Raw genomic sequence first — 26635 nt, 5'->3', positions numbered from 1 at the left:
AAAAGCACACATGGGTGTGATTTTTGGCCATATTCTGTAATTAGAGTTTAAGTTTTATACTTTATACTACAGAGATTAACATCGATTGTAGCTTTTACTTTAGAAAATTACTGCTTTATCATGTCAATATTTTTCCTTATAGTAGTATTTTTTCAACTATGATATTCTGAATTATAAAACATTAATCCCTGTTAAAATGAAAGATTAGAATTGGTTGATTGTTTGTTTTTTCACAGGGTGATGCAGGAACTCCAGGAGAGCTGGGCCCTATGGTAAGCAGCTTTTCCAGATTATCTTTTATACTGAGTGATATAAGTGTATTAAATGAGAAACATTACTTTTGTTACTAATACTAAATGTCAATTACATTAATACCTCTCATTACATTCTTAAACACCTATAACACTCTTTACATAACACACAAATAAGGAGTGCTATGAAAAGAAGCATTAATTAATGACTACATAGTTTAAAAAATAGATTTCTGGAGTCAAATAATGCATTTACATTTCTTCATTTGTTTGACACTTTTATTTAACATAATGTTATTGACAGATTTGAATTGTATTTGTAAAATTGTATTGTAAATAACAACAACAAAAAATCCCAACTGTATTCACCAGTTTCTAGTGACTCTCACACCAATTCCTGACTCTCTAGAATAATATGTTAGGCTTCCAAGTGGCACAATTTGATTGTGAGAACATAATTTGCCATAATGGATGCATGCAGAATTGACTGTGCTTCGATGTAAGTGTGTTACACTACCTCATGATGGAGCAAGAGCAACCATTTTGAAAAGATGGTTTGATGGCATTCACCCTCTGCAGGTTTATGATGGCGTGACATGACTAGGGTGTGAAAATTGGCCAAGAAGAATAAATATGTAATAAAGCACCAATATGTTTACGAGGTATAATTATATTAATGTTCTATCACTGATGTCAGTAAGACATGCACACAGCTTTATACTGAAATCAGTAATAAGTAAGCCCAACACCCAGGTGATTCAAACTACACAATTTTCTATTCACATCAGAGGCCAACACATAATGCAGGTCTAGTAAATTCAATTAACTGGAAATGCTATTTAATATCTAATATCGTCAGATCATTGGCTGAAAAAATGCACAATGTCATATTGGACAACTTGCTTTATGGTAGCCAAAACTATGTGGCTCTAACACAGTAAAACCAAATTTAATAATATTTTGCTCTCCAACAGTAACTAATAAGAAAATAATTACTTAAGGATTGCATCACACTTGCAATATCCTAAAGTACGGCAAAATGTTATTGGAAGCAGTTTAAGTTGGGATGGCAGTGTCTCATGGTGCCATTCAAAAAAATTGTTTTTTGGTGCTTTTTTCAGGCACGAAGCTTGTTATAAGGACCAGCCTGTTCTAATTAACAGCAACTGGATAATGAATTTTGAAAGTTTCCTCAAAATAATAAGCCAAATACTAAGGGCATCAAGTGATATATAAATGTATAGTGGGTCATGGATGTATGATGATTTACTATGACTAAAGTCAAAGTGTAATGTAATAAGAAAACAAAGATGTGACTAACTTATAAAATGTAGACTAGCACACAGTACTGTGCATCTCGCACCAGAAATAGAACTCAGTAGAATCTTAAGTTTCCTCAGTATTTTGGCTTCTGTATCTTTATGACAGTTTATAAACTCTTCCAGCATTCAACAATATCCAATATTGCAAGCAATCAAACAAAGTAATTTTACAATAAAGTTATTGTGATCATTATTGTGGTAGTGGTAGTAAACAATGCTGCAGGAAATAGGTTTTGGAAAAGAAAATGAAGACATACAGTAATAATGCAATGCATCATCATATTATATATATTTTATTAAATACATCAACATGGGGGGAAAATGTGATTTAAGTGATAATAATTCAGACACAGCTGATGTGTACACAAAATGGTGTGAAAAAAGAAAACATCTAGTGAACATTAGTTCTGTGATGAGAGAGATCAGATGAGGGTCAGACTGGTTCAAGCTCACAGGAAGAACTTGGTGAGCAAATATGGTGAGCAAAGATACATCTCATAAGACACAACCTTTTGAACCACAACCTTAAGACTCATTGGGCACAAAAGCCCATATTGGAATCCAATGCTGTCAGTCAAGAACAGAAATATAAGTCTATACAAACTGGGCAAAAGAAAAAAAGAAAAAAAAAGAGAAAAATAACAAGACAATGTGTGTGAGATTCCCAGCAACCTGAATACTCAAACCAACTTGTCAGGCATCAACAACCAAGACACAATCAAAGCCATATTTTTCCCCAATGTAATATTTGATGAGAAGATTAAATGGAGCTCTTAACTTGTATTTGCCTACTTTTTAAGCATTTTGCTGATGCCACATTATTGGCTAATTGTAAAATTGTATAAATGTGTAAACATACAGGCGTTCCTATGAAAGTGTATGGTGAGTCCAAATCACTTTCATAGGTATATGTACAATATATAGTGTATGTGATGCGTCTGTACAAATATGTTTCTTTTTCAGAAGTGAATCTGTTTGTGATCAAGTACTCAAATACATTTGAATCAGAATAAAGCAGGATTTGTTTTTGCTGGATTAGTCTGTATTACAGACAGTAAAAAGAGGTTTATTAGTGGCTTTTAGTGTCTAGTGCTTATTACTGGGGGAAGTATTCTCATTTTGTTAAATTGCCAAGCAGAGACAGGACAAAAAAGTGAGAACAGGAAAAGAATAATTTATCATTTGAATTGATGCCTAATAGCCTATTATTTGCTTTCTTTTAGTACTGACTAAACTCCTCAGGGCTGAGACAAAGCTTTGGTTTAGTTCTGTTTAGTTTGGAAAACTGGGTAGGCAAGATGTAATGTCTGACGCGAGAGACCACAGATATTGTCTGCAGACATATGGACAATATCTGAGCTTGGACTACTAAAATGATATTTACTATGAAATTCATCACTCAGGGGAACAGAGGGAGTTCTGAATTTGATACATCCAATATGGCTTGAACTTGTCCTCAATACACGCCCTGATTCATCACAGTGGTTAAACACTGGGCCAACTTTCGGTTTGCCTGCACAAGCACAGATCTGTCAATGAGATAACAGTGTTTTTATTGTGCGCCATACACTCGCCTTCTGCTGGTCTACAGGAGCAGGATCAGAGAGATCTCCTGGAGCCAACTCATGAAGTGATGAAGTGCAGTGTCCTATGCTGACTGTAGGGTCAAGGCTAGTCAGAAGCAAGAATATGACTCCATTTTCCTCCACAGAGCCAAACAGTCTTGAGCACTCCATTCTATTGCCATTTGCACCTGAGTAGGCAGACATTTGGTATAGAATAAACATGGCATCGTCAGCATCGCAAAACAATGCTCAAAGTGATACTTAGATAAAATACTTGTAATGGTATTAATTAGTCCAAAACACCTAAATGTAGTGTCAGACCACATAAACTAGTGCAAATTACTATATGTATCATACACAGAACACCATACCATTGCTTTTCTTAGGTATTTAATAGTGTTTAAAAATCACTAAAATTTCCTATCATGCTAATCACCCATATGATATTCATTCAGCCTGTCTGGAGCCCAATGATGCAGAGAAGCCATTTAGTTGTTACTTACATTGTACAAATTTATTTTTTGCACTTTTCCATTTTTCCAACAACTCCATTGTTCTCAACCAAAGAAAAAAATCTGATTTTCAAAAATACTATAGGAAATAGAACCAAAGAACAATATAAAAAGCACAAAATGATATATGCCTTTGGTTAGTTTGGGCTTTAGTAGCTTGCTCTAATTACTTATAAGCCTTGTTTGGGTAGGGCAAATAATCTCTTAGGACTGTGCTGGCACAGGAAGTCATATTATTTCATACTCCTTTTTCTGTCTTTTTCTTTTTTCAGGGACCAGAGGGCCCTCCAGGACTCAAGGTACCGTTTAAGTAATACTTTTCAGGCCTTACTGCTGTTTTTATTCCATTGAGTCATAAATCATGGAAACTGGGTACGGCATCACTGCATGCAAGGTTGATTTAACATGACATACAAAGATGCATTTATTTTACTCTGAGAGGCAGATATCTTGTAGGCTCCTCACCAGGTTGTATTCAGCATATTTTTTTTTGCCTTAACTGTTACAAGCATGAAAATATTTGATTGAAAAACTATGGCCTAAACTTACAGATGATAAAGAAAAGAAAATATATTAGAAAATAAGACTTCTTTAAAAAGAGTGAATGTAAAGAATCTAAAATCTTGCACAGGAGATTCCATAGCAACATTGAGGCATACTGTATCAACAGAACAGTAATAGCTATCAGTAATATACAAAGCTATATACATGTTATATACCATTTGTTCAATATCTACAAGCCACTTCTAGGAACTTAAGAGCAGCAGAATCCATAGCAGAGTTCTGTTTCTTGTCAGATTTCTATGCCAGGTGCCTCAGTACACAACGATATTTGTTCTGGCAAGCATAACAAACACACGCAATATGTGTGTAATAGTTAATATGAGAATCAAGTCAAGTTTTTGTGGCTAGCACTGTTGAATCTAACAAAAGAGGAATTTCTACACTTAATTTTACATTTACTGCTCTTAACTGTCAGCTTATCTAGTGGTGCATTAGTATTTATTAACCAGATATGAACTTAGATGGCTTGACTATTTTAGTTAATTTAAAAAAAATAATCCAACCAACATTATTTTAACAGTATAAATTTAATCAGATGTATTTTTTATTTATAGGGTTCCACTGGGTCACCTGGCGTTCCGGGTATTGATGGATTGAAGGTATGTCACTTAGCTTTTTGTCAAATATCAATTATGTAATTTTAGCATCTGAAACCAAAATATCAGCTCATGTCTACCAATGGTCCAGCTGAAGACCAGTTAGTAAAGACAGATTGTCTACACACACTAGAAATGATTGTTGTAAATAAACTCTACAGAGAGGCAGGAACTATGTACACTAGTGCGTCACGAAGGTTTGCTTGGGGTGTTTGCTTAGATTAAATAAATAAATAAATGCTTTCCACATCTACGAGATAGATTCTGGACCGGAGAAAAAGACTCTTCTGGAGTCTTTTACTGCTAATATTCTTTGGAATTTCGAAAATACGGAAAACGTTTACGTGACCATTGGTTTGGAAGTGTTCTCCGGTGAGAACAGTAGAGCAGTTAGATCTATAGACACATTGGGCCATGTGGTCTGAAAAATGTGATAATTTTAATTATGTGTCTGGGAAAGTACATGAGGCATTAGGGTATATATAATAATGTTTATAGAGTAGGTTTGCTGTTGTTTGCAGTGTTTACTGTGATGCTCAGTTTGTGATATGCAGGTTCACCTTAACAGTTGGTTGCTGCAGGATAGAGGAGCATAGGTCTTATCTAAATAAGCTCCCTGTTTAAAACTGTTTGAAACACAGAAAGAGCATAAACAAAGCCATATGGCGTAACTAAATATTCATTATAGCCAGAAATGGTTGGAAAAATCATTTTCCACTCATTCTCTTCACATACAAGTGGAAAGCCACATCTAACTTACAGAAAACGCTTGCATTTGTTAACGTCTGCAAGGCTTCTGGGCGGGAGAAGTGGTTGGAGAAGAGAGTAATATTTAACCGCAAATTTAACCGCAAGAGCATTAGATCATGGTAATCAGTGTAGAGGTATAGGTTTCCATCGTTCCAGATGCAGTGGAAGTGTATCACCCTGTTTGATATAATACAGCTTATATACTTTACACAGCGTATATACCTTACAATGGCAGTAGTCCATTAACCTAAATCTTGTTTACAAGGGCAAATATACTGTAACATTCACAACTCACGTTTGGGGATTCTGGGCTGTGGGTGATGCACATGGGAAAAGAGAGACTGTCTCTATGGCACTATGGTGACCATTTTGTTACATCTCTTTGAGACTAGTATATGAAGGGGTCATGTGATAATTGTGATAAGTAGCAACAGTGAATGTAATCCAAGGGGATGTGTATATTTTCAGAACCTGGTTACATCAGGGGAGACCCCCACTCTCTACAAAATAGACATAAATGCTTGTTTAGATGTCCTAAATGTTTTTTGTTAAATTATTGTAAAGGTTCATGTAACTCAGAGCGATCAATACTAATTTACTGTTAGCAGAAAGAGATGAGAGATGAGTTTCCAAACTTCAAGATATAATCCAGATATATGCCTGTTTTGGTGAATGTGCTTAAGGAGAATTTGTCATCTGTTTTGGCAATCTGTATTTGTACCACACCATTGAGACCTGTACAGAAATAGTAATATGAACTGACTCACTCTACAGTATGTGCAGAGAGTATTTAGGGAAACTCTTACCTTAGTATATACTCCCTGAACAAGGTTAACTACCTCCTGAGGGGTTAAAAATTGCTTCAAGCAGGGTAAAATTGATCATTATGAGGTATGAGTAGTCTACTTTGTGCCCATACAGCTTATAGCCCATTTTCCAGAGGTGTTCTTTTTGTCAAGAGAGCTGAAGCTGTTGATCAGTGTTGCCAAAGTACTCCGGAGTAGACCGTAGGTGGCTTAATTTTTGTTATGTTTTGTGCAGTCATTTGTTTTTCACCATGGCAGATGCAGTAGATCCGAATTTTCTTCCCCATCCATTTGTGGTGAGGTTTTCTGTAATGCCAGTTCAATGGTTGAATGGAAAGGAAGATAAATTTATCGGTGAACAATGTCCAAACACAATCCAGAGGTAATGTTTCAAAACATGGTTCGAACACATAATCCAAAACATGCTGCAAAAAGTCAGAAATCCAGAGAACAAAAAGAGGATCAAATTTGAGGAAAAAAAGAACGCAATAACAATAGGAGAAATTGGAAAGACAAAAAAAAAACAGGATCATATACATGAAATGACAACAGACTATAAACCTGTCTCATAATTTACAAAGCTGGCAAAATTCAGAAAAGTGGTAAAACTTTGTGAACAAGTCAAAGAAATGACAGTCATTAATCAGAAGGCTGTGGAAGCAGAACAAGTTTAGAACTTGCTGGAGAAGGGCATGAAGTTGAGGTTGAAAGAATGTTCTGTCAAACTCATTCAGTGTTGGAGGAAACTAGTAGACTAAGCTTTACTCTCTGATTAACCCAGATTAAGTAACAGCTCGGTATTATGGTGTAACTCAACACTGTGTTGATAAAGCTGATCGTGAGCTTTCAAAGCTCATTCAGGAATAAAAACAATTTATAATCCTTATTAAAACAGGAGTGTTCATGGTGTTGTTTCAGTAGTTCCCTTCTTGGGTTTTCTTTGCTTCAAGTATGCTGCCTAGTTCTAAAGCTAGCTCCTCACTTTCCCTTCCATGCTGAGATTTATTCACACCTTTAAAATAGAACTACTGTATTGATAGTAGTATAATCAAGATTTTCTCTCATAAATACAAAAATATAATCATGTGCATATGGCATTGGTAAAGTAAGTAAATGAAAAGGACAGAGAACATCTGACAGACACACTAGTGCAGTAATATTAAGCAGCATTTAAATAGATATGAAAAGAAAAGTAGTTTGAGTGAGCATAAGAAACAGAGAAAGGTCATTTTCTGACAGGAGTCACTTGGAAACATTGCAAACTTGCAAATTCCGTGCCTGTATTCGGTCTGTTGGGTGCCAAGCCTCATGAAATGCATTTCGGGTGCTGTAAAGTTTCATTATAAAGTAAATTAGTTCCACCATTGAATCATCATGCTGTAGAGATTTGTTTTAAGCCAATCATTTTGAAGAAATCATGTGAAGAATAATCTCCACTAGCATTACTATACCCTTTTGTCTGAAGATTCATTTTTGATAGGATTAGATGTTAGCATTGGTTTAAATGTTTTCAGATAAAGAGCATATATTTATAAGCAAAATGAACAGCTACAAAACTCATACAGTCCAGGACTGTTAAGGAAGTTAAAGACTAGTGGTATGTAAAAAAAAATAGCACTATAGATAGATATTCATTCATTCATTCATTCATTTTCTACCGCTTATCCGAACTACCTCGGGTCACGGGGATATAGATAGATATAATATATATAATTCTACAGCCCAAGAAAACATGAAATAAAAACTATATGCCATATAATACAGTCATGCCAATGCAAACTCAATCATTTTATATAAACCCCTCATACTCTTCAGGTGTAACAGATCATGGTTCTCTGTTTGGAGGGATTCAGTGGGTCACATTCTGTGTTTTGTTGTTTGTAGGGGGATTTAGGTATGACCGGATTAGATGGAATCCCTGGTGCCAAGGTTTGTGGCACATACTGTAATGTGTGTAATTTATCTCCAATCACAGGATCCATTTCATATCTCAGATTTACTATTTTAAACATGAAACCACCAGAAATGTGTTGATCTTCATTTGAAAAATCATCTGACAAAATAAATCTGTGATTATCAAACCATTATGATTATAAATGCAAGAAAATGCAGGAATAATGAAAATGATCAGCCATTATTCCAAAATGTTCCACTCTACTTGATTTTAATATGGATTGTGTCCATACTACATCTCATTTCAAGTATTCCTCTCTGTCTTGCCTCTGTGCATTATATCTTACCCTCTGTATTTGCATGAGTGTTTATTTTAACGTGAGCCATAATGCCTGGGGAATTGGTCATCAGTTACTCCTGACGTCATCTGTGTAAGGAACAGCTGTAACATGAGCTTTATTTCTAAATTGAATTTGAACTTAATCATAGATATAATGTAAACAGGCAATGTGCTTTAATTGTTCTTGCTCTCGCACTGTCTGACCTTTGAACTCTTAATATGTGTGATTTTCTTTTCAACTAGGGTGACAAAGGAGACCAAGGTGAAAAGGTAAAGCCATGTTATTATATACATTTATTATGCAAGATAAATTCTCAAAACAATTTTACAGGAAAATAAATGTGAATATGACCAAGACAGATCCAAATAAACAATGAATTTTCAATGAACAGCATATGACATGTTAATCTTTTCCTCGGGCTTGTTCAATACTTTGATTAACAAATACCATTAAATGAAGATTGTAATATACAGCGGTTTGTTAAAAGTGTGGACGAATAATGAGCAAATACAGTAGAAACAACATTCAAAAAATTGAGCACATTTAGCACATTGAGAATTAAACATTACCCTTTATTGGCACAAAAAGCCAATTATATTGTTTCTGAATTCAGTTTTTGTTTACACCTTGTTGATGCTGAAGAAGCAAAAATCTATACCTCTCTTTGGCATCAGTTTAATGACTTCATTTTCAGCAGATACTGCTGAAGAAGACAAAAGGTAGAAATGGATTCTACAAATCAGCTAATGTGCTGTAAAATCAGTTATAAGCAGCAGAATGGCTCTTTCAGTATGAATATGCCCAGGGTCTGTCTGTCTGTCTGTCTCTCTCGCTCTCTGTCTCTACCAAACTCTTCACCTATAATCATTACCTGTTTAATAAATCCGTCAGTATCCAAAGTAAGTATACGATTTGAAGTTATGATAAAAGAGAAAAAAAATGAACCTTTCATTACGAAATGCCTAAACCATCTGACCAAGCATATGGCTGTGCCATCTGCCTATTAAATAAATGCCAGTCATTTAGACTGAACAATAAGGATCAAAATATTCTGCCAGTAGTTTGGCACCGTGACTCAAAAATGAGCTTTTCATCTAACATCTGGAACTAAATGCTGTCCCTGCTGCTGTACAATAATGATAATGCTCTAAAACCTAGGCAGACTGAATGGCAGACCTTATTAAATGTTTTTTCAGTATAATTTCATGATTCTATGAACATATATCCTTTTTTTTGCCTTTTCTTATAGGGTGACATGGGAGAAGAGGGGCCAAAAGGTGATGTTGGTGAGAAGGTAAGCCTGCACAAGGACATGTCTGTAAATTTATCGTTCATATTGAATTCATAAGTTGCCATAGGTTTCTGCGACTCAGTAGATCAGAATAAAGTTTGAACAAAAGGGTTTGATAAGCGTCTGCAGCAGTAGAGTACAAGACATTTGCTAATTTGTTTCTGCATTTAAACTTTTGTTGCATGCCTATTCACCAGATACTATCTTTCTGATTCTCCTAAGCAGACGATTATGAAGAACGAGTTTGGAACTTTTTAGCAAAGTCTGTACTAGCTTTTCCCATATAATGCATTTAATATGGAGGAAAAACTTCACTGAAATATTCCAGAGAAAAAAAATTGTTTACACTACATGTCTAATGTTCCGTTCTGCTTGAAATATGCCTTAACTGTTAAATGATACTGGAAACTTTAAAAATTATTTGCCTGCATCTATACCTTTGGCTTATAGTGTGTATGATTGAGCACATTAAATAACCCATACAAGTCAGTAAAAAAGTCATAATTTTGACTCCAAATCAACAGTGGGTAAAAACATACTGTTGATCTAAGCAATATTATATATACACATGCCTTAGATAATGCTTCTCTGAGGGCCAGGCTGGGATCTTCCCAAGTTGAAGTAGAACCCCTAAGCATTAGATCAGCACAATTACTCTTGTATAGTCTTTGTGTGACACTATGCACTTTGCCAGGCAAAACCTGTCTCAAAACATATTTTACACGTAGTCTAATTCTAAAAGCACATGATACCAAAATGTACAACAGTTTGTACTGCTGCCATCAAAAAAAGAAACGGTTTAAACCTCATATAATATAGTCACGGAGGGTGTGTACGTTCTTCACACTACATTAAGGGGGTGGGGATTCTTACAGACTGTGGAACAGAAACGTACCCAGTATGTCTCCACCAATTTATTGCACATTGGAGTACAACTATTTTTTTAACCATTATGGACATTCTTAGTCAAAGTGGTAGTGTGCACAGCAGCCAAGTAAAAAAGGCGTTGTAGGAAACAGATGCAGGACCATTTCCATGCATGGAAAGCGATCCAAAAAAAGAAATTGAGCTACAATAAAACTTTGTTGCCTGAAAAAAGCTTTGATCTCATCTACCTTGCTGCAGTAAAAAGCTAAAATGAAGGGGGCTGCATATGAATAAGGAAGCAGTTATCATGGAAAATTAAATGCCTTACACATTTTTCTGACTGACATGCAGAATTCCTACTGTACTCTTTCATGTAGAAAAGCGGAAAAATCCTCCTGACATTCATCATACTGGTCTTACTGTAGAGCCCTAGCATTATAGCTCTGAGAATTATAGCACACGCTTTGAGCAGTTTTTGAAAATTGATGAGTAAAGACAAGTTGTGTCTAAATCATTTAAATACAATACAAATCACCATCTATGTGGTAAAAGAGAAGGCAGGAGGTCTTCTTGAACAGCGCAGAGCATGCATGTTTTCCATGTTTGTCACCTAATGACCTTGTTCTTGGATAAAAGATTGCCATCATGTGCTGAATTGATTAGAACAGACATTTTAAGTGTGATTCACCACTGACTAAGGGTACTGATGCATTGCATCCTTGTCTAGCTTATACAGTTAAATGCACTGTGCCATGGTTTGGAAATTATGCCTGATGTTTTCCATAGACGTTTGTCAATATTGAGTTGTGAAGCTCTTGTGGTAAATGCAGTTCTGTTAACATGTCCATTCAGAAGATTAAGATTCATAAATTCAAAGACAAAGCATGGAATCTGGCTAACAAAGATAACACTGTAACAACAAGGCAAGCGTAAGAATAAACAATGAAAGCAGGGATTAAGAGTTGTAAGATTATGTCAAACTGCTTGATATGATATGTGTCATAGGCAGAGTAACTAAAAAATTAATTCATCTTGCTTGAGTGGAAACTTGATGTCTATTATAGCTATGGCTTGTGTGTGACAGATGAGGTAAAGCGTGTTGTTTGAGACAGTTATTAACAATGAAGTGTCACTCATAAATTGACTTTAACTAGCAAAATGGCTGTGGGAAAATGTGTTAAACTCTTTTTTTCTTTATATTATGATAATAATTCACAAAAAAAAAAAAAACGATTTATTTTCATAGTTTAAACTGGTAATAAAACATTTGACGTGCATAAATATTTAATTGGGTATGAAATTTGCTGAGATCTCAGAGGTGGAAAAAAGGCATTTTGGTCAAAACATTGTACGAGTAAACGCTAATTGGATTGCAGGAAAGCATTTAATGAATATAAGGGTTAGGCCAGTGACACAGTTTCCATGTAGCGCCTCACAGTCTTGAAGTCAAATCTTATTCCAGTCATCTGCCAGTAACCATAGTGCCCTGCTTGCCTCTGAACTATTGAGAATGTCTGCAGCTACAAATTCTCATGTTCTGCTGAGAACAATCATTATAGCCAAGCTGACATAGTTTAAACAACTGGGCACCAAAGAGGCACATCCAAACTATGGCTATAACTTTAACTGTAAGAAGCACTCATCACCTCTACAGCTGAGCTTTTTTTTTGTGACAGAACTAATCACCCTTCCAATTACATGTGATGAGAAATCTGAGACACTCCTGCCAATTTTAGGATGAAAATGAATTGGGATTCATCTTTCATTGATTTTTAAGCCCTAGCTTAGATGTCCATGTATAGATTGTGGTATTGACATCCTAAACGTATTTATTTTGTCCTCTGTTTAGGACTGTATACATGACCACTGTTGGCAAGACCAGGATTAGTCAAGATCGAGTCCAAATAAAAGTGATACTGAGATTAAAACTATCTGAAAATATTATAAAGGCCATGATTACAGATAATCGACTTCATTCATGCATTACACAAATGATTATGCTACGTTTTCTACAGGAAGAAATATATTTCAGTGACAGGGAACGGTAATGCTACAGCACACAAAGACATTCTATACAGTTCTGTAATGTGGGTACAGTTTGTGTTAGACCTATATATGGGTGTGATTGTCAGATATCCACAAATGGCCATAAAGTGTATGTCAATGTAATTTGTAAAATGTAAAGTACCTATGTAATTGCTAATTACTTTTAAACCTGTTTTTTATCACTGGTTTTAGTAAAAATTTGGATGAGTTGCAAAACTACTGTATATAGCTGTCGATTTAAGTTTCTCTTCCTTGGAAAAACAAATCATGGCACAGGAAGCTTTTCTTGCTCATCACACTATTATTTATTTATCAAGCTGTTTCTTTTGACGTGCTGGAAAAAAGAAATTACAGGTTTACATGGAAATGCACTTTGGCTTTTTAATGTATATGGACATGGCACTATGCCACATGCCAAATAATAATCATACAATACAAATCTGCATGAAACAATAGAAACCAGCGACAATATAGCTTTTAAAAAATAATATTTGTAATCTTTAATACTTTATCAAGTTCAGCTTGAAGTATTCATTCACAAGCATTTCTATAAAATTTAAACAACAAGCCATGAATGTGGTAGCATACATGGGCTGAGCTGTTTAGTGATATCCAGCTGTAACTAGTAATCCAGTTTATAGCTAGCAGAAAATGCAAAAATTAAGTATGGCTTGTGCACTATCATTAATGACTCTAATAAAATCCAGGCCCTGCATTCCTCAGCAACTTCTCAATGCAGAGCGCATGTGGAAACTCTCATTTAGCAGCAGGCAAAGGGCCCAGCCTTCCCGCTCTCACTCACTGACTTTCCCACCAGCACTAATCATCTGCTGCCCTCTGTTCCCCTTTTGCACATCACATCTCAAAGGAACATTAAACTATCTCCCAGTGATCGTTATTAGCCACACATTTTATTTCTGTTGTTTCATTTAAAAAGAAAAAAAACATACACCCCAATACAACTGCCTCCTGATTCCCTCCAGGATGTTTGACAGAGTACTGTGTGGTTTGTAGGCAGGAGCCTTCTATCATGTGTTTTGTGGCCTTGGCAAACCCGACGGCTGTATTCTGGCAAACAACAACAAAAAAAAAACCTCTGTAGTCTGCCCAAAGATTTTAAAAATCTTCCTGGTGAAGCGTGATTTTCTCAGGCAGGGATTGATTGAGCTGATTTATTGTAATCAGATACCAAGTGTCAAAATGTTGCACCTGCATTGCAGTCAGAAAATGCAGTATTTCATTTTTGGTGGTAGCCAGAAAAATTTTAAATGCCATAATTTGGTTTAAATGCAAGCAACTAAAAACATATCTCAGTACTGTTTTCAGAAAGATAGAAAGAAAGAGAATATAGTAGAAATATCTATTTTTCTCCATGTAAAGTATTTATCAGGCAGTAATATACTGCATATCTTTAAGTGGTGAAATTCTTCCGAAAGCACATAGATGATTTGTGTAGTTGTAGCGTGGACAGAATCTAGTAAAGGCTACTTGGATTATAATAGGGATTCTTTGTAGGATAAATATCAGATAAAACATTACACATTGTGTTAGTCTCTTGTCAGTCTTTTGCTACTTTTATTTTTTATTGTGGCAAATGATACTGCCTCCTTTTATAGCATTTAAACTATTACTTAGCATTTTCTCTTTACTGGACTCATAGAAAAACTAAATAAATTAGATTAAATCTGTCTTTAAAGTCCGGGAAACTAAGAACACTTAACCTTCCAAAGAATCCTTGAATAAACTATGAGTTCACTTCTCTTTTTCTCTCTCGAACTGCAGTATATGTACTTATGAGTCAACATACATAAATCTAGCAAGTTAAAATCTTTTTTCTTTACTTATTTTTATTAAAATAAAATAAATCACTTGTAGAGACTTTTTGATGAATTGAAACCCATGACGATAATAAAGAAACCATAATAAAAGCAAACAAAACATTAAAAAATATCCTCACTGCACTAATGCATTTCAAATAAAAAGATGTCTTTTGACTTATTGATACTAAAATGTTTGGCCTGAAACTTTCTAAACTATCATCCCAGCTTTCATCCTATACTAGAGAGAATCTGTCACATTCATAAGGAATGCCTTGAAAGAAGTTATTATTTTGTTCAAAAAAGTAATATTTTTAGAGCTTTATAATGCTTTAGAGATTATTATTATTATTATTATTATTATTATTATTATTATTATTATTATTATTATTACAGTATTATTATCATCGTTGTTGTTATGTATAACAGTGGGAGGATTATAGCTTCATCAGGAGAAACAATATAGTCCACAAATTGTAATAACAGATGATAATCTCATTTCTGGGAATTGCTTGCGTCCATTTGTCAAAACATTTGACAGAGTTTTAGAAGCATTACACTGATCACTATGCATGTTAGACACACTTAACCAGAGCAACCTGCATTGCTCTCTTTATAAGAGAACTCTCTTTATAATTAGTAGGCCACCATCTTAACCACTTGGCTAGAAAAGCCAATCAAGAGCACAGGAATTAGGATATAACTCACTTCAACTGGAAATAACAGCTTTCATTTTCTCATTCATCTACGGTGACCACTTCATCCTAGTCAGAGTCATGTTGGATTCACAGATTATACTATATCATTCATTCACAAGTTGGGTCACTAATCCACTTACCAGCATGTTCTTAGGAAGTGGGAGGAAATCTAACAACTTGGTTGAAACCCAGATGGACACTCAGAGAATGTGGTTAAAGTTGTGGATTACAGACCAGAATGTTGGGAATTTAATTCCCAACATTGCCAAGCTGCCAGGGTTTGGCACTTGAGCAAAGCTGTTTGTCCATAAACCGCTCAGTAAAGGCAAATTATATGAATATGTCAAACTCAGTGATGGACCATTTTAAAGACTCTCCTCCTTGTCTCATGTATCACCTGCATATTATGGGATAGGCCTTCACTCTGCCATTTACTCTGCCATCTAGTTTTCTTCCTAATACCCAAATAGTCAGTATTCTTTCTTGGAGCATGATGGTCTTAGAGTAAGTGTTGTATATCTTGAATAATGTTTGCTACAGCTTTGTGTTCTCAGGCAATATTTCACTTGGACAGAATGGTTATTGTATAGCAGAACAGATTTTCCATCACACCTGTGTTTCATCTGTGCCAGCTTTCGCACTCTGATTCAACTCAGCAATAACAATCCATGCTGTTGTGTGTGTTTGTCATTTGCTTAGTCTGGAAAAGCATAAACTTAACTGGACACAGATGCTTTGAACTAAGTGAGCGGTTTAGCAGAAATGTGCTAACTTATATACTATCTGACCATCTAGCAGCTTTTGAATAGCCCCAAATCCAAAGGTGTTTACACAATAAATGCTTGCTATCGCGTGCCCTTAGCTAAAATAGATTTATTAAAGAAATATTATCCCTGTGCTCAGTCGTTACTATCAGGCCAGACAGTTTGTAATGAGTTTTAAGGCGTATTTCTCCAGACATTTTCTTGATATTTGCAATTTAATCCTCAGGGTGATTCAGGGTCTTCTGCGGCTGGCATTAAGGTAAAAATTTACTCCAAAAATGTATTTATTTTTTGGTTCATTTTTTTATTCATTACTTTCTGATGTTAGGTTTGTTTATTTATTTATTAAGCACACTCAAAACTCTATTTTATGAATATCATCATTTGCCTCATGATCAAACTCTGTATTACAGGGAGAACCAGGTGAACCTGGACGAAGCGGGCTAAAGGTAAAACAACACTAACTAAATGTGGCTCAAAGAAAAAACTGCCTGTTTTTGGTAAACATGTTTTTATGACATACAACATTAAGATAAAATTAAACATTTTTATTAGGATTCTCTCCTGTTTCAAAATAACGTTTTCAAATCAGAGCACAGTTTGTTCCTGATAACCACAATTTATGTTGCATTGAAAAAGAATCCAGATAGAAAGTGAACGTCTTTGCAGGCTATAATATCAAACACTTTTCCCCATCAGCAACACCATGTCTGAGTATTACACTCCAGCCATTTAGTCTATTTATTTCATTCTGTTTCATGCTGTGCTTTATAACTGCTTCTGATTTCTCATGAAAGAACAGATCATCTACTCTGAATAATTCATACAAGTGAAATTAAGTGAGATTTTGAGCCTAGCTATTTCTGTGAACAATAGTTCATCATATTTTTAATGCTTTATGGAGATGCAGTGAAAATGTTCAAGTCTCAATCTGTTGCCTGAGATCTGTTTTGAAAAATGTTCCTACTTACATCCCCTATGCATATTAATTTTAATAGAGCATGAATGGCTAACTAACAATGAAAGTTTTTTTTAATAATATGTTAATGCTTTTGAGGACTCAGCTTTTCTTCACCACTTTCTCATGATTTACATAGCCTCCAGTGCAATAATTATAGACTTTTGTCTGTTGAGAACCATAACAGTGACTTTAGAGATAAGAATGCGTCACCACAGAATTCAGAAATGTGGTCTATTATCCACTTTGCATGCATGCTAAACATAATTCAGTATGAACATGCTGGTTGACACAATGACCAAGGGAATTGCAATTCCTGAAAATGTGCACAAGATTTCCATGGAAGTCACCCAACTGAAACATCCTTAAACGCCCAATTCTGTTAGCTTCCACAACAGTGAACTGATGATTGTCACATTGGTCAAAACACAGAGGTCTGATTTAGTGGTGTAGTGGACAGTGAGTGAAACCTTTAGTGGTTGAGCTGGTTTTCCAGGCTCAGGTCCAGGAGTGGAGGCTTAGCTTGGTTTGGCTGTAATTTCTTGCACTTTTCCTGTGTAGGGAGAACCAGGACTTCCAGGGCTGCCTGGACTTCCCGGAATAAAGGTAAATGTTGCTGTGTCTTCATGCATAAAGCTTCTCAATTTGGTGCAATTAACTCTTATATAGTTATACAGAAATACATTGTCAAAATCTGATCTAGTTCTGTAGGAGTTAATCCTGGTGATTTAACTGTACACCCATTTCCCATAATCCACCTACACAGCAGTCTATAACACCAGTCCATGACTCAGTGCACTCTATTGTGCAGTACTTGGCTGGGTGTCTATGGCTTAATCACACTTATTTTGACATGTTTAACTAAATTCCTTAGATTTATATGTGGAACTAGCATAAAGACATTACTTGGATGTGGGTTAACATCTGTTTTGCAACCAGTCATTGATGCAGTGATGTATTCAAGCAACAGCACAGACATATTCATGTATTTTCCCACTTCCAAATTACCAGTAATCCACCAGATACTGTAATGTCCATTTGTCTCACCACTAGGTTGTGAGTTTTAAGACCTACATTTAATATGCTTTAATATAGCACTTTGCTTGAACACTATAATGTGTGAATGCAGGCATGAGATTATGCTTGTGGCTATTTTGTTTGTTTGGCTGCACCACTTTTTTGTATGCTTGCATCCTGCTGGTCTTGTAAAAATACTTGCCATTTTTATAACCTGTTTACTTAAAGGCTGCTGGCTTTTGGATGCTAATGTTGTTTCTTTATGTTAATTCAGACAAAGATTTCACACAGTAAACCCAACATGTGCAAAAATCTCATAGCTGACAACAAAACTGTGTGTAGTACAGGGTGAACACAAGACTTACTATTATTAAATTCTTTTGTTCTTTAATTTGAAATGAAACAAGAACTATGAATGTTCACAGCTCCTTCAGACTGCACTTTTTACAGTGCTATTCTCATGCTCCTTTTACCGATGTCTCATGTTTAAGAGTGATTATTTCTTTTAGTTTTTGAACTACATGTTGGCATCCATTTTTTCTAATAATGCAAATCATATACTAGAGAAATATCAATACTTCATTTTCCACTCATTTTGAAAACCTAAATGTGAGAAAAAACACAGAATTTAAAGACAAGGTTCTGTGGTCTTGTACCACATTATGGAAAAATGAGTTGTTTTTATTCCCACCAAATTTATTTCTTATTTCTCTCTTATTAGTAATAACTAGCGCATCCAGATTTGGTTTTAGGAAGCATCATTCAGCTCAAGTTGTGTGAAGTTACAAGCAAATAGATCCAAAAAAGCAGGTCCACTGATGCAATTTGGAAATTTGTGCACTGAAGCAAATTTATTACATACAATTTATTGCAGCAATGGCAATCACTGTGTCAGGAAGTGCACCGTTATGATTGGCTTCCTCCAAATCCTGCTCCTTACTCCAAGTAACAGACATGGGTCACTACAGGCCTGAAGCAAGTGCATTTAGCACAGTTCTTCTTTGTCATAGGCTCACTGACTATAATTACACACAGTGTGTGTTCCCTTACATATACATCCCAGCTTCTTTAGTTTATGGTAATAGTTTCTCATGGATATTCTGCAGTCTGTAAATCAAAACAGCAAGAAAAAAGCAAATTGTACGTGTGATATTTTGTTGATGTAGGATGAACATTAAAAACCCATAAGATCCTGGGGTTATTCTTCCATGACAAAACATTTCCCTCTAAAGTTATTTGTATGTATTTGTATTTGTATGCAAGTTTCTTATTGATATTTTAAAGATCAAGTCCAGGCTCAATAATACACTCCTGTTTATCAATATTTTCCAATACTATCAATATTCTCCACAAGGGGGAGCTATTAGCAGCTAATGAGTGTGTATTTGGTGCGTAATTGCATGGAATAAACTCATACCAGCTGTTTCTCATAGATCACCATATGTTTTAGTCCACAGTAATTAAACTATAACCCCAATCTACAGTCTTTCATTGTGTGTCCTTGTGTATTTAAATGCACTCTCTTTGGAAACTGCATTAATATAGGTGTGATGTTTTTAACTATGCATTTTAGATACTAAAACTTTTTAAATATCAGATTCTTTCATTTTACAACATTCCTTCCCCTACAGGGTGAACCTGGATTTCTCGGCCCACAGGGTGAGCCAGGTTTGCCAGGACTACCTGGAACCAAGGTGGGTAAATAAGCATTTGAATGCACTAGAACAAACCATGCAAATGAGTGTTTCTTTGCTAAATATTGCACAAAATTGTAGAAAAAAACAAAAAAAAAAAAACTGCAAAGTGCTGGACTGGACACTCATCCTGCAAGAACAAAATTAAATAAAAAGAAATTAGGTCTATTGTTTAGAAACATCCAATTCTATAGCAGGGGAATATCAGTATATGTTTTATAATTAATACAGTGTTCTGGCTAAAGCAGTATATGCATTGGCTGGATTGAGTGCCTATTCATTAGCTGCTAATTTTTTTTTCCATGTTCCACATGTTTTCGGGTTTAACATAGGATGTGTGTGTGAGAGAGGGAATAAGAAATGTGAGAAAGGTTAGGCCTTCAAATCAAAAACTGCAAAGTAGATGCAAACAATATGTGACATTGCTGAAGTGAGGATGGCAGACTGCCGGCCAGTGGCATCGTACCACAGCTGATTAATAAAGAGGCATGTAGTGCAGTGTGCTTTGACAAAATATTTCAAAACTAGCTTTCAGGAAGGATTAGAAATTACAACTTAATTAATATTTAGCATCTAACACTTTAAAAATAGTTTTGTACATACCTAAGGAATCTTCACTATTTTTCCTTAGTTAAATTTAATTTTTAATTTTTATCCACTTAAGGAAAACCTGCTAAGATTCAATGTAGAACTCAACAAAGCGTTTCTCGTTTTTAGAAAAGGTTTTCAGTGGGAAAAGTAGAATCCATAACCACCCGAAGAATCGTTACATATCTTCTAGACTGTGCACAATTTTGCTAAGTCTGTCTTTATCATTCAGATGCGTATCAATATTTAAAAGAGATTTATGAGTAAAAATAATATAACTCCAAAAAAAATTTTTTTTAAATGTCTGTTTCAACAGGGAGAACGAGGAGATCCGGGACCTCCTGGAAAGGGTGAACGTGGTGAGACAGGCCCAACAGGACCAAAGGTCAGTGTTAGCCATAACAGAACCATTCAAAAGACAGAGCACTATGATTATCACTGATTACTAAGAAGTCCTATAGGCTCATGCACAGTTCCAGTTGTTTCCCAGTCCCAAAACTGTATTTTTGTTTCCCCCTACTGGTCATTTATTAAACACGTTTCTATTAGCCCAGAGGGGAAAAACAGAGATAAAGAGTTAAAGTCTTTAAAGTTCCAGCTGGAATATTTAAAGACTCCTATTCACATTTTGGTGTAGGCAGGATATAAATGACTTGACCAGACCTTACAAGGAAAATTACAGACTTTGAATGGGATTAAGATTGGGTCCTGTTTTTTTTTCCCCTTGTCATATACCGGTAATCTGTTCAAAGAGCAATATGGAATTAATTATCTGTGCATGGTGGGCTGGTGCAACAGGTGGTTTCTGCATCAGTCTAAAGACTTGCCTGACAAAATATAATAGGAATTTCTCTTACTTACAAGACATCCCAAAAGAAAATTAGACCTCCGCCCCATCCCCACCCCACCCTGATTGAGTAATAGGTATTCCAGTTCAAATAATCAAGCCTTAATTCTCATAAAATTCAAAGACAAAAGACTAGTCATGTAAGTAGAGTGGTGTAATGAACATTTACAATAACCAGGTACCAGTGTGTGTGTGTATATGTGTGTGTGTGTGTGTGTGTGTGTGTGTGTGTGTGTGTGTGTGTGTGTGTGTGTGTGTGTGTGTGTATTTTTCTTCATCTTCTTCTACTTATTCTAGGGGGCGGAAGGGGAGCCAGGAACACCAGGCCTCAAAGGATCTAAGGTCAGACAGATGGTTAAAGCCTTTTCAATTTATATCAATAAGCCAATTGTATAATTTCACAATGATTAAATAGTAAGGTCACTTCTGTTAACACTATTTTTCTGCTTGTTTTATTAAAAGGGGGACACTGGAGACAAAGGAGATGTTGGACTTAAAGGCCCCACAGTGAGTATCTGGCCATAATCTGTCATTATTTGCCTGTGATCAATATAATGTTGCTTGCTACCCGAAAGCAAAACAATTAAGCAAACTTGAGTTTGAGTTAACTAAACTTTTGCACATTGGCAAGCTGAAATTTGTTCACAACAATATGCAAAGGTTAAAATAAGTTGGGGTTTTTGTTGCTCTTTTGGTTATGTCCGTTTTTAGGTGGTCTTGTCTGATTTTGATAAAATGTTGATTGTTAAAGATAGTTGTCACTGTCAGTGAGTAGTCTGTGAATAGGTGTGTGTAATCAGAAAGATGATAAATGTGACTGGTTGTTGTAGTCCTTACCAGCCATGTTAGTCGTCTGTGTAATACACTAGGAAGGTTAACTTAACATTGTTTCTGACTCTGACATAAAAATTGTGTACTTATAAGGCTCTATTAATTTTTAATGGCAGATCTGCCCAAATAATTTAAGCAGAATAAATTTTAGAATGCTTTGAATTTAATACAAACAACAATGGACAAACCTTTATGGAGACTTGATCATCACATCCATTTGTTATTTCTCCTCAAACTGTTGCCACAAAACCTAAAGGGCACAATGGACTAGAATGTCATCATATGATGTAGCATAACAATTTCTCTTAACTGGAACTAGCAAAAATGTTCCAGCTTGCCAATGCTCTTATGCGCAAAGTGAGCTCCATGTCAACATGGTTTGCCAAGCTTGGTGTGTAAGAACTCGAGTGTCCTGCACAGAGCCCTGAGCACCCCACTGAGCACATTTGGGATGAACTGGAAGACATACTACACACCAGGCTTCCTCACCTAACATCAGTGTCCGATCTCACTAATTCGCTTGGGGCTGAATAAACAAATCCCCACAGCCATGCTCCCAAATCTAATGGAGAGGCTTTTCTGAAAAGTGGATGTTGTTATAACAGCAAACATCCTGGATTGGGATGATCAATAAACACAAGTGTGATGGTCAGGTGTTTACAAACCTTTAGTCATATTGTGTATGCATCACTTAATTAAATCTAATTAAAATATTTGGAAAAGACATTTTGGAAAACGCGTTACCTTTCTGGTATTCTTGTTTGTATTTGGTCAGTTTATCTTCTAAAGCCTGTTACATTCATTAAATAATGGGAAATTAAATATCTTTATTAAAGGGTCCAGCTGGAGAGAAAGGTGATCAGGGCACAACTGAAATAATTGACTACAATGGAAACATCCGAGAAGCGCTTCAGGTCAGAACACACAAGTTTCTTTTTCCTGAGACACAGTAAAAGACTGTTAGGTTTTCTACAGTATGCCTTTTGTTCTTCTATGTCAGAATAATAATTATGTTTTTAGTATATATTAGTATCATATTTGATATTATGCTATATGACAATTGTTACCTATTCATTGGTAATTTGTTATATTATTTGCATGCACCTACAAATGTCAGTAAGGAGAGGCGACATACTCTTATCTTCTCACTTCACCTAATCTAATCACTTTTCACTGCCTCCTTTCTGCCTACAGAAGATAACCACTATTACAGTGACGGTAATAAATCTCCGTCTTGTCTGTGTTCGTGCTGTACTTTGCCCTGCATGGACTGAATTCTGTCCCTGTAAATGTCCTCCTCTGCTAATAATACACCTCACCTTGATGCCGTTACTGACTAAAGACGTATGTCTCAGGGACTAATGTCATATGTCCTTTATAACATAGTTTCTCGTTGAGTGTCATAACGAGCATGGTTGGGAAACTAGACTGACACATTGTGGAAGAGTGCAGAGGGCTTTTGTAAAATCAACACAAAGGTTTTGCAATAATGGAGGAAGACATTGACCCCTCTAACCCTTACAAGAGGATAGGACCCCATTCATTGTACTTGGTTTGGGGAGTTTTTACTCTTCCAAAGACAGTTAATATTACAATGTTGCTTCACTTATATATTTTATACCTTTACAATCTATACATTTTTGGTATTAGTTAAAATATTAGCTAATGTATAATGTATAGCTATTTCCTTAAAGACTGACAAATTATATAAGAAATTACAGCATATAATATGCCTTTATATTGCCATTTAGAAATAATAGACTTTATTCTTCCTACTTATTTAGTATGCAGATGTGTCTAATATTAATTACATTATGGCATTTGGCAGACACCCTTATCCAAAGCAACTTAAATTTTTACCTCATTTTTATACACCTGAGCAATTGAGGGTTAAGGGCCTTGCTCAGGGGCCCAGCATTGGCAGCTTGGTGGACCTGGGAATTGAACACGCAGCCTTCCGGTTAGTAAGTCCAACACCTTACCCACTAGGCTACTACCTCCCCATAATTAGAAAAAAATCAGAACAAGAAAAGATACTCTACATACAAACCAAACTTAAATGATTAAATTTGTTTGCTACAATTCATTTCAGTTCTGTTAGACAGAGGGCAGGCATGTGTCTGTTTCTTCCTGTTTTTCTTTATGACTCATTTATTGTTCCGTAGTTTGTGACCTTCATGAAAATTGAAAACCCCAAAATTCTCTACTGTATTTTGTGGATTTCTCTGAGGTTTGTGAGACTAAATGTAACATTGATGTTGTTTTTCAACATTAACATTATGAAGTTATTTTTAAAACCTTGACTGATTTATCGAATTCTTAGTGTTAGAGGTAATGTGGATATACTGTATGGCTTTGAAAATGGCTATTATAAGATTTTAAAGATGATGTTTTCCTGACTACTATTGTCATACTTATTTTTACTAGGAGAGTGAACATGATCATACTGCATTGCAGTTAATGGGCCAGCAGTTTGTGTATGCAAGGAAGAAAAAATGGTTCAGATATTTGGTAATTAGGTTGAAGTTATACCACAGGTCTGAGTGTTAATTGACCACAAAAGCAGTGAAGCAGTGGCTGTGCCAGAGCATATATTGTTCATTAGTGTATCAGTGTATCATCTACTATTCTAAATCTACTCCACTACATTACTTCCAGCCTATCAAGTTTCTCTTAAGATTTTTACCGCTGCTCCCGAATGAGTTTCCTTTTACTACACATTGGTTCTTTGCAGATTTTTAAGTCAAGTTATTTAACAGTTACTATAGATACCATGGAAGGATTTTTACATTACTCGTTAATGAGAGACTTAGTTAAATGGTTTTAACTGGTACAGATAAACCAGCTGCAATGAATGGAGCCTTGGCATGACAGTTATAGATGCATGTAGGTTATCTATGGCTGGCATTCCTCAGTAAGTTGGGAATCTTACTTATTTAATATATCTCTGTATAATACAAGATGATTCCTGATGTAGAGTTAAATGGTGTGTGTGTGTTTGTGTGTGTGTGTGTGTGTGTGTGTGTGTGTGTGTGTGTGTGTGTGTGTGTGTATTGTTAGGGTCCCCCTGGGCCTCCTGGACCAATTGGACCACAGGGCATTAAGGTACTAATAGAAAAAAATGCCTACAAAATGCCCATAAACAGATCACATAAAACAAACAAATATTAGACATATTGCAATTATTTAGCATAATGTTAAACGGCAAAGGTACACACGCTTGACTGTTGATCTTAAAAATACTATACATCCTTTTGACAGGGTGCTCAAGGTCCTCCAGGTCTTCCAGGGCTTGATGGAGAGAGGGTAAGAAAATAAATATTGGCTGTTTCAATTAATCAATTTTTAAAATGTAAAAGAAACAATTTATCTGTTTTTTTTGTATGAAATCTGCTCTGTATATCATAATTTTGCTATTTTACTACTTATATAAACTTTTCTCAGGGTCACAAGGGTTCAAAAGGAGACATGGGAATGCCAGGAATGTCTGGCGATAAGGGATCTGTGGGTCTGCCCGGTCTACCCGTAAGCGTCACATGTTTTTATCATACATGTGTGTGTGTGTATATATATATATATATATATATATATACACATATATATGTGTATATGTATATATATATGTATATATGTATATGTACACATGTATATATATACACATATATATGTGTGTGTAATATTATATATATATATATATATATATATATATATATATATATATATATATATATATATATATATATATATATATATATATATATATAATATTACCATACCATATGTACATGAAATTCAGTATAAGCAAGTGATGAAAGCAAGGTGATTGAATAAAGGAATTGAAATCATTAATTTTTGATGATGATGTATGTAGGGTATCAATGGTCAAAAAGGAGAAAAAGGTGATAATGGCTTGCCTGGACCTCAAGGACCATCTGTAAGTTCAGTATACATTAGCTTTCAAACCCGGAGAATATGGCCAACTATGTAATATATAACTGCATCACATATAGCACTTGAACATGAATTTCTCATGTTTACAGATCATAGGACCTCCTGGGGCACTTGGTCCACATGGTCCACCTGGTCCAATGGTAAGTCTCTGTGGCCATGGCTATGTAAATACTACACTGATTGTTCTTTGATATTACATTTTTGCATTAAATAAAAAGAATCTGCTTATTGCACACAATTGAATAATAATAAATATTATCCAATTCAATAGTCGAACTCGATAGCATAGTCTATATCAGTCTTGAAATGTATCAAATAAAGAAATAGATTTTTCATATGTGGCCAATCATTAAAACATTATTGTAAGGTGTGACTTGTAGAACATAAAAGAATCTACATGTTTATTTGTTTACATATTACTTTACTTGCTGGTGCATTTTTTAGGGCCCTCATGGATTCCCTGGACAAAAGGTAAGTAAAAAATGGCAATCAATAAAAAAATCAATAAATCCAGGGTTAATAAATCATGAATAAATATTTAAAATTGTAAGAATACTTTCTCATGAAATGTTGATAACTGTGCTATTTATAATACACACCAACCACTTAAGAAGACTTAGAGGTTCTGCTTCTCTAAGGCTCTAGAGGTCCAACATGAGATATATG

The 26635-nt window shown here is 35.3% G+C and overlaps 1 protein-coding gene across 1 annotated transcript in view; it reads left to right on the top strand.

The window, feature by feature from the left end:
- The window catches only part of LOC132847952 (collagen alpha-1(XXV) chain), a 134400-nt gene that overhangs the window by 100750 nt on the left and 7015 nt on the right, over nucleotides 1–26635 (top strand). The window contains exons 9-29 of the mRNA XM_060873456.1: nucleotides 237–272; nucleotides 3923–3949; nucleotides 4769–4813; nucleotides 8251–8295; nucleotides 8843–8869; nucleotides 9850–9894; nucleotides 16310–16342; nucleotides 16497–16532; nucleotides 17603–17647; nucleotides 19690–19752; nucleotides 20657–20725; nucleotides 21485–21529; nucleotides 21650–21694; nucleotides 22855–22932; nucleotides 23213–23236; nucleotides 25079–25123; nucleotides 25280–25324; nucleotides 25463–25543; nucleotides 25890–25952; nucleotides 26059–26109; nucleotides 26414–26440. Of these exons, the coding sequence (XP_060729439.1) occupies nucleotides 237–272; nucleotides 3923–3949; nucleotides 4769–4813; nucleotides 8251–8295; nucleotides 8843–8869; nucleotides 9850–9894; nucleotides 16310–16342; nucleotides 16497–16532; nucleotides 17603–17647; nucleotides 19690–19752; nucleotides 20657–20725; nucleotides 21485–21529; nucleotides 21650–21694; nucleotides 22855–22932; nucleotides 23213–23236; nucleotides 25079–25123; nucleotides 25280–25324; nucleotides 25463–25543; nucleotides 25890–25952; nucleotides 26059–26109; nucleotides 26414–26440 (975 nt within the window). The remainder of the gene's footprint in view (nucleotides 1–236; nucleotides 273–3922; nucleotides 3950–4768; nucleotides 4814–8250; nucleotides 8296–8842; nucleotides 8870–9849; nucleotides 9895–16309; nucleotides 16343–16496; nucleotides 16533–17602; nucleotides 17648–19689; nucleotides 19753–20656; nucleotides 20726–21484; nucleotides 21530–21649; nucleotides 21695–22854; nucleotides 22933–23212; nucleotides 23237–25078; nucleotides 25124–25279; nucleotides 25325–25462; nucleotides 25544–25889; nucleotides 25953–26058; nucleotides 26110–26413; nucleotides 26441–26635) is intronic.

This window comes from Tachysurus vachellii, chromosome 7 (genome assembly GCF_030014155.1).
Source record: "Tachysurus vachellii isolate PV-2020 chromosome 7, HZAU_Pvac_v1, whole genome shotgun sequence".
Classification (NCBI taxonomy): domain Eukaryota; kingdom Metazoa; phylum Chordata; class Actinopteri; order Siluriformes; family Bagridae; genus Tachysurus; species Tachysurus vachellii.
Note: the sequence above shows the minus strand (reverse complement) of the source record. Positions and strands in the feature narration are given on the sequence as shown.